Here is an 8,252-nt window from a genome sequence, read left to right as displayed (position 1 = left end):
ACCTGAGCCAAAATGCTTCACTGGCGCCCGAGCTGCATCGGAAGTAGAGAATTTCCTTTGGCGTATGGAGAGATACTTCAAGGCCATTAAACTTGAAGAAGAAGCGATGGTGGAAACTGCAACAATGTACCTAATCGATGATGCTCTAGTATGGTGGCAAGTGAAGACGATTGACATTGCTAGGGGACGTTGCACGATTGACACATGGGAAGAATTTAAGAGAGAGTTGAGGGCTGAGTTCTTCCCAGTTCAAGTATTAAAAATGATAAATAAAAAGAAAAAAAAACAGGGGTTATCAGTTATCACCAAAAACAATCTCATTTATTAGCTTGGCAGTTAGTGAGAGTCTCATAGGTAGTATCCAGATATAATCACCTAATTTCCTTCTAATGTAAACGTTTTCCTTGATAGTATGTTATCTCCTGTTCTCTCTGATCTATGAGTATCGGAATGTTAAAAATCTAAATTGAACTAGTGTTGTTGTAAGAGCTGTAAAGAGGGATTATTTGCGTAGTTCTAGAGTAACATTGTCTACTGTATCACTAACCAAATGAATTTTAACAATAATTTATACTCAGAAATCATTTACAAGAAAGTAGTAAACCATATCAACATTTTTGCAAATAGCCAACAACCCTTGGTTGGAGTGGTAAGAGGTATAATCTTCCACCTTAGAGGTCAAGAGTTCGAGGCACACGCTGAACAATTCAAAAAAAAAAACATTTTTGCAAATATTATACCTCGTCAAGTAGCGTCTCAAACTGGGTCTTCAACATGTGCAAGAACACCAGGAAACTCATACGCAGTGGCTGCCAACTTCATATCTTGTGATTCTGAAGTTAGGAACTTTTTTTTTTTCGGTACGAAGAGAAACATCAAAGCTAGAATAAATTATTTGGTTGATTCTTGATCATATAGAAAAAGGTATAATAATCATTTTTATCCTGTACCCAGATTTTCTTATCTCCTTCACTAGAGACGTTTCCTTACTATACCCCACTTGAGAGAATGAGTCTGTAGTTCAGGTTCTTCGACTGCAGCAGCACCACAAGCTGCTTGATACGTGCTAATAATCAATGATATGTATCACCCACTGGCTGCAAGAAAAAGAACATAGAACTTAGTAAGTTTCCAATTTTTGTAAAACTTGCCAAGAGTATTTCCTGTCCAACGACTTTAATTCTTATATTTTGATGAAACATGGTTTTGCGATTTGATGAAATTTACTTATATATAAGAAGAGAATCTAATGTAACGGGAGATTTCTCAGCAGAGCAAAAAGAATCAGAGAGCTACCATCAATCATATGGTGCCCTTCCCCGCATGATCTTTATACAAACAAAGTCCTGAATACTGAATAGTTCATCCACAACATGATAATTACTATCAAAATTTACTTGGATCACTAAGCAACAAGATAAAATAGATTACTGATAAGTTGCATATATTAAGTTTAGCATTAAAAAAGTAAGAACCATGCAAGATTTTTATGGACATGAAAGGAACATATCAAGTTCAGACTCTCGCATATTCAAAAGCTTGGCGTATTATTTATAACAAAAGCAAGAAACCATAAAACGAAGATTAAGATTAATATGATCTGGTTTACACCTTGGCTTGCCGATGGAGGACTGAATGCTGCCACCAACCAGACAATCATAGAACAATTCCGATTAGCAATTAAAGCTTAATTGCTTGTTTTCCTGATCGAAGTAGACAATAGCATCTGGACTAACTTCTGGAATAACGACTGGGCAATTTAATTCTTCCAATTTCTAGAGCTTTATACCCGTTGAACCAGAACTCGCAGCAGTCCACCTGAATGCGTGATTTTTTTACCCTCCAACAAAGAAAAGTGCAAATCCACACCATCAAAGCTCTTATGCAGTTATGCTTCATCTCTTCAATGACATAATCCTTTCCCTCAAAAGTAAGGGTTCCCGAGCCGATCAGTTAAAAGCGAGCATTCTGAAAATTTGGTAAGGAAATCATTGTCAAGAAGGACGCCTACGAACTTTTGGCTGACCGGACCAATAAAACCAACTCCTAAATTATGTAAGATTTTCCATATCAGGAAAATAATGAGAATCTTTCATCATAGCTATTAGGTCATCTAACATCTCATAAATCCTATCATGACAAGGGTGTGATTTGTCTGATATGTAGAAAGAATGAATGCAATCACTGATAGTAATCCAACTACACCCGGGCAGCTTCTTCAACCCTTTCTCTTTCATTCCTCTTCTTAAATCTGCAGCACTATCCCACCTCCCTAAAGAAGCATGTAAATTTGAGAGTGAGACATAGTTTGATGGATTCTCCGGTTCAAGTTGAATAAGGTTCCTTGAAGCCAAACCCTGCATTTCTAAGTTCTCATGAATTACACAAGCACCAAAAAGAGCACCCCAAACACTAGCGCTGGGTTTCATAGGCATGGAGTTGATAAAGTTCAATGCTTTATCAAGTAGTCCTGCTCGACCCAACATATCAACCATACATGCACAAATCTCCACTGTCAGTGCAATTTCGTAATCTGTAACGGCTGAATTGTAAATCTTTAACCCTTCTATCACCATTCCAGATCTACAACAAGCAGAAAGTACACCTACTAGTGTAATTTTATCTGGCTTGATCCCATGCTCGAGCATCTTATTATACAAAGAAATAGCCTCATTACCATTTCCATGCAAGCCATATGCTGCAATCATACAACTCCATGATATAGCATCTCTATTATGTCCTGTTTCATCAAAAATACATCTAGCATAATCCATTTTCCCACATTTCGAATACATATCAATTAGTGCATTATTAATAGAAATTTCATGATTAAATTCGTTTCGAATTGCAAACCCATGAATTTGTTTCCCTCCTCTTAAACTAGCAAGTGAGCTACAAGCAGGAAGGATACTCAAAAGAGAAACTCTATTGGGATCTATTCCAGCTCTTAACTTCATTGCACGAAAAAGCGTCAGACCTTCTTCAAAAAAACCATTTTGAATGTAACCCGTGATCATAGCAGTCCAAGCAACTATGTTTCTACAATTCATTCCATCAAAAACCCGTCGACCCGAGGTTAATTTTTTATTCTTCGCGTACATATCGATCAGACAACACCCAATATGAACATCTGAACCCAAACACATCTCATTTTTCAGAGCAAAACAATGAATCTCCTTTCCGTAGTCCCACTTACTAGTAGTTTCAGTGGTGTCACCACACAAAGGAAGAAGAGTAGAGACAGTATATACATCCAATTTAACTCCTTCAAGTTGCATCTGCTTCACAAGTTTCCATATCTCTTTAGTAAAGGTAAAGTCACCCAAAACTGCATACCCAGATATTAACACATTCCAAGAAGCAGAATTTCTATGAGGCATTTCATCAAACATCATCTGAAGATTACAATAACTCTCACATTTAAAATACATACACATTAAAGAATTTGAAAGAACTATATCTGAAACAAACCCACTTCGTATAATTCGACAATGAATCATTTCACCAGTTTTAGAATCTCCAAGCTCACCAGATAACTTCAAAAGTGTAGAAAAAGTAAAATTATCAGGAAGTATTCTCTCCCCACCATCTGAATTGACACACATTTGGTCGAACAGGTTGAATGCATCTTGATAGAGTCGATTTCTCACATACCCACTAATCAAATTGTTCCAAAGAAAGATATTTTTGTGGGTAATTGAGTTGAATACAAGGTTAGCTTGAGTTGGAAAGCCAGAGATGGAGTAGGCAGATATGAGTTTGGTAGAAAGAAAAGAGTTTTGAGAGTACCCAAGAGTAAGAAGTTGAGTATGAGATTGTTGAGTGAGTTTTAGACATTTTCGATCAATGGAAGATTGAAGGAATCCTTCTAGTTGACTGAATGAAGAATCGAGTAGTAGTGGTATAGTTGTGGAAGTATGGAGACGAGAAAAGAAAATGAAAGGAAGTGAGAGCATGACAAATCTTCAAACCTTGTTTGGCGCCAAATGAGAAAACTTTCATACTTTAAAAAGAAAAAAATTAGTCCAAACAAACACCCCCAATGTGAAATAAGTTCATGTCAATTTTTTTCCAAAAATCAGTCCAAAAAGCCAGCTTAGGGATTTGATTCGAAATTAACTTCGATTATTTTTTATTTTTCAACTTTAAAAATATATTATAACATTCTTATGAATTTTACTTCATTTGATTAAAATTAACGTCGATTGAGTTCAAGATCAAGTTTTTTTTTTTTGTTGAAAGGGAGTTCAAGATCAAGTTGCTACCTAATGTGCATAATTTACAAATACACCAAGATTCACTTTATAACCTATGGTTTGAACTAAACTTTTGAGCACAGACCAACATTTTAGAAATAACATTTTGAAGATCAGTCTCTCAAACAGCACCAATTGGAGCTTGGTCCTTTTTTGGTGGTCTACCACGGGGTTTTCGTGGACCAGTCACAACCTTCGGATTTGGTGCATCGGTCAGAACCATTGGTTGCACTGAAGGTTTAAGACCACCTTCGTAATCAATTCTATCTTCCAGCACTACCAATAGCTCGATGTCACCTCCACTGTTAACTCCATCAGATGGTGGCAATGGCACACAAGTCTCAACATGGCCATCACTACCAACTCCAACCTTCGGTTGCACCAAAGATTTAACATTTTCTCCATTATCAGTTCCAACCTTTGTTTCCGTTGAAGTTTCAACTTCACCTTCATTAAGAACCCTAACCTTCTTGGGCCGTGAACGGGGTTTTCGTGGACCAGTCACAACCTTTAGCTTTGGTGGTCTACCACGAGGTTTTGGTGCACCCATCACAACCATCGGTGGCTTTGAAGGTTTAAGATCACCTTCATTATTAATTCTATCTTTCAGCACTACCAATAGCTCACTGTCACCTTCACGACTAACTCCGACCACTGGTGGCAGTGGCATACAGCTCTCCATACCACCTTCACTACCAACTCCAACCTTCGGTTGCACCAAACATTTAACATTAGCTCCGTTATCAATTCCAACCTTTGTCGCTGTTGAATTTTCAACTTCACCCTCATTAAGAACCCTAACCTTCTTGGGCCGTGCACGGGGTTTTCGTGGACCAGTCACAACCTTTGGCTTTGGTGGTCTACCACGAGGTTTTGGTGCACCGGTCACAACCTTCGGTGCCACATAAGGTTTAAGATCACCGTCATTACCAGTTCTATCTTTCAGCACTACCAGTAGCTCAAAGTCACCTTCACCATTAACTCCAACCACTTGGGGCAGTTGCAGACAAGTCCCAACATCACCTTCACTACCAACTCCAAACTTTGGTTGCTCCAAAGAGTTAACATTACCTCCATTATCAATTCCAACCGTTGTCGCCGTCAAAGTTTCAACTTCACCTTCATTAAGAACCCTAACCTTCTTTGGCGGTGCACAGGGTTTTACTGGACCCTTCACAATTATCCGTGGTCTGCCACGAGGTTTTGATCCTGGACCAGTTACAACATTCGCTGGCACCGAAGGCTCAACATCACATTCATTATCAACTCTAGTTTTCACTACCAAAGACTCAAAACTACTTTCACTATCAACTCCAACCTTTGGTGGCACCAAAGGTTTAACATCAAAACCATTGTCAACTCCAACTTCCACCGCTGCCAAAGCTTCACATTCACTTTCATTAGTAACCATAACCTTCTTTGGCCGTCTACGGGGTTTTGGTGGACCACTCATAACCTTTGGTGGTCTACCATGAGGTTTTGGTACTAGACCAGTCACACCATTTGGTGACAGCAACGTTTCAACAACACATTCATTATCAACTCTATCTATTACCACCAAAGGTTCAGCATTACCTTCAGTTTCAACTCCAACCTTCAGTGGCACCAACGGCTTAAGATCACCTTCATTGCCAACTCCAACTTCCACCGCTGCCGTAGCGTTAACTTCACCTTCACTATTAACCCTAACCTTCTTGGGCCGTCTATGGGGTTTTGGTGGACCGCCCACAACCTTTGGTGGTCTACCACGAGGTTTTGGTAGTAGACCAGTCACACCATTTGGTGACAGCAACAGTTCAACAACACATTCATTATCAACTCTATCTAGTACCATTAAAGGTTCAGCATTACCTTCAGTGTCAACTCCAACCTTCGGTGGCACCAACGGCTTAAGATAACCTTCATTGCCAACTCCAACTTCCACTGCTGCCGTAGCGTTAACTTCACTATTAACCCTACCCTTCTTGGGCCGTCTACGGGGTTTTGGTGGATCACCCACAACCTTTGGTGGTCTACCACGAGGTTTTGGTAGTAGACCAGTCACGCCATTTGGTGACAACAACGGTTCAAGGACACATTCATTATCAACTCTATTTATTACCACCAAAGGTTCAGCATTACCTTCAGTGTCAACTCCAACCTTCGGTGGCACCGCCGGCTTAACATCATCTTCATTGACAACTCCAACTTCCACCGCTGCAGTAGCGCTAACTTCACCGTCACTATTAACCCTAACCTTCTTCGTCCGTTTACGGGGTTTTGGTGGACCACCCACAACCTTTGTTGGTCTACCACGAGGCTTTGGTACTAGACTAGTTACACCATTTGGTGATACCAAAGGTTCAACATCACATTCATTATCAACTCTATCTATTACCACCAAGGGTTCAGCATTACCTTCAATGTCAACTCCAACCTTCGGTGGCACCAAAGGCTTAACATCACCTTCATTGTCAACAATAACCTTCACTGTTTCCGAAGCTTTAACTTCACCTTCACTATTAACCCTAACCTTCTTTGGTCGTGCACGAGGTTTTGATGGACCGCCCACAACCTTCGGTGGTCTACCCCGAGGTTTTGGTGTTAGACCAGTTTGAACCTTTGGCGCAGCCAAAGGTTCAACAGCACCTTCATTATCACCTCTGCCTACCACTACCAAAGGCTCAGCATTACCTTCAACGTCAACTCCAACCTTCGGTGGCACCAATGGCTTAATATCACCTTCAATACCTTCTCCAACAGTTGCCACCGAAGGATTAACATGACCTTGAACATCAACTACAACCTTCCCCTCAATAGAAGTTTCAACTTCATTATTAACCCTAACCTTTTTCTTCTTGGGTCGTCCACTGAGTTTTCCATTAGATTCAAAAACCTTCCTTTTTTCAGCTACCAAAGATGGATCTTTAGTTGGAATATCTCTGGGTTCCTGTGGATCAGTCTCCGGATCATCTCCCGGTGGTGGATTTTTAGGTTTCCGGGGACGACCTCGGTTTCGTTTTGGTAAAGGATCTGTATTTGGGAGCATGTAATTGTTTTTCTTGACCATTAATATTTCTCCAGTATCTATCATCTTTGATAAGTGATAATTGAGAAGTACTATATGACCAGCTGGCTGGTAGAACTCCATACTGGGTTTCCATGTGTTTAGAGATTGAAACTTTGGTTGATCCATATTTTTCACCCATACCAGAAATTGCTGCAACTATCAACTGAAAATCACCCAAAACAAAATATAACAAGAAATTAGTAATAAATGAGTTAGAAATTTTAGTTGGGTATGATTTAAATTACATGATCAAGAAATGAAGTTGCTTAGTTAATTACCTCTGGGAATGGTGGTAGTGTCAGAGGAGACCCATCGACTTCATCAGTCAGTAGGTATTGAAGTCTGAGGAGACTTGTTAACTTCTTCAGTAGCCATTGAAGTGAGAGAGAGAGAGAATAAGAAAATTATACAAACAAATACAACAACATTAGTAGGAAGAGTGAGTGGGATGGGGAGAACCAGAGAACTGTTGGGAGAAGATTATGGTGGTTTGGGGAGGATTTAGAAGGGGGGGTTTGAAGTCTGTCTAATCGAGGAAAAATAAGACAAGGTTTGGAGTGAAATCGACGGCTGGGAACTGCTTATTGGTTGAAGTACGGTGCGTTGGAAAAGAAAAAGGGATGCCTCTAAAGGCGACCAGTCCTTTTGCTCTTAGGCCATCCCTCTGTTGGCATTTTCCCTAGGATTGAGTAGCCAGAGCCCAGAGGCCACAGATAAGGATAGTTTGAGGGTACTCAGACTGGACCTAATCCGTGTTGTTCAAGTCTAATCCATGGGAGGCTAAGATAGAGGAGGCCTTAGAGTAACTAGAAGGGTCGACTATAAATGCAACAAAGAAAAAGTGCATGAATTCGGAAAGACTCCCAAATAATCGCGCCATTTAAGGGCAAAAAAGAAAATTATACTAGACCTTCTTATCGTGGTTTAATCCTATGCATGGGTTTGGT

At 39.9% G+C, this 8,252-nt stretch overlaps 2 protein-coding genes across 2 annotated transcripts; both read right to left on the bottom strand.

Moving 5' to 3' along the window:
* Positions 1-551: 551 nt before the first annotated feature.
* LOC147547792 (uncharacterized) lies at positions 552-7,864 on the bottom strand. Its single transcript, XM_086667368.1, has 3 exons — positions 7,584-7,864; positions 1,612-7,468; positions 552-1,097 (listed from the first exon to the last, which is right to left on the bottom strand). The coding sequence occupies exon 2, from the start codon at positions 7,429-7,431 to the stop codon at positions 4,378-4,380; it is 3,054 nt and encodes a 1,017-aa protein (XP_086523494.1). The 5' UTR covers positions 7,432-7,468; positions 7,584-7,864; the 3' UTR covers positions 552-1,097; positions 1,612-4,377.
* Positions 1,428-3,956, bottom strand: LOC147547793 (pentatricopeptide repeat-containing protein At3g12770-like). Its single transcript, XM_086667425.1, has one exon. The coding sequence runs from the start codon at positions 3,954-3,956 to the stop codon at positions 2,052-2,054; it is 1,905 nt and encodes a 634-aa protein (XP_086523551.1). The 3' UTR covers positions 1,428-2,051.
* Positions 7,865-8,252: the final 388 nt, after the last annotated feature.

Source organism: Eschscholzia californica, unplaced genomic scaffold (genome assembly GCF_041429995.1).
Source record: "Eschscholzia californica isolate CP2 unplaced genomic scaffold, dmEscCali1.0.p SCAF_3, whole genome shotgun sequence".
Classification (NCBI taxonomy): Eukaryota; Viridiplantae; Streptophyta; class Magnoliopsida; order Ranunculales; family Papaveraceae; genus Eschscholzia; species Eschscholzia californica.
This window is presented reverse-complemented; position numbering and strand designations above follow the sequence as displayed.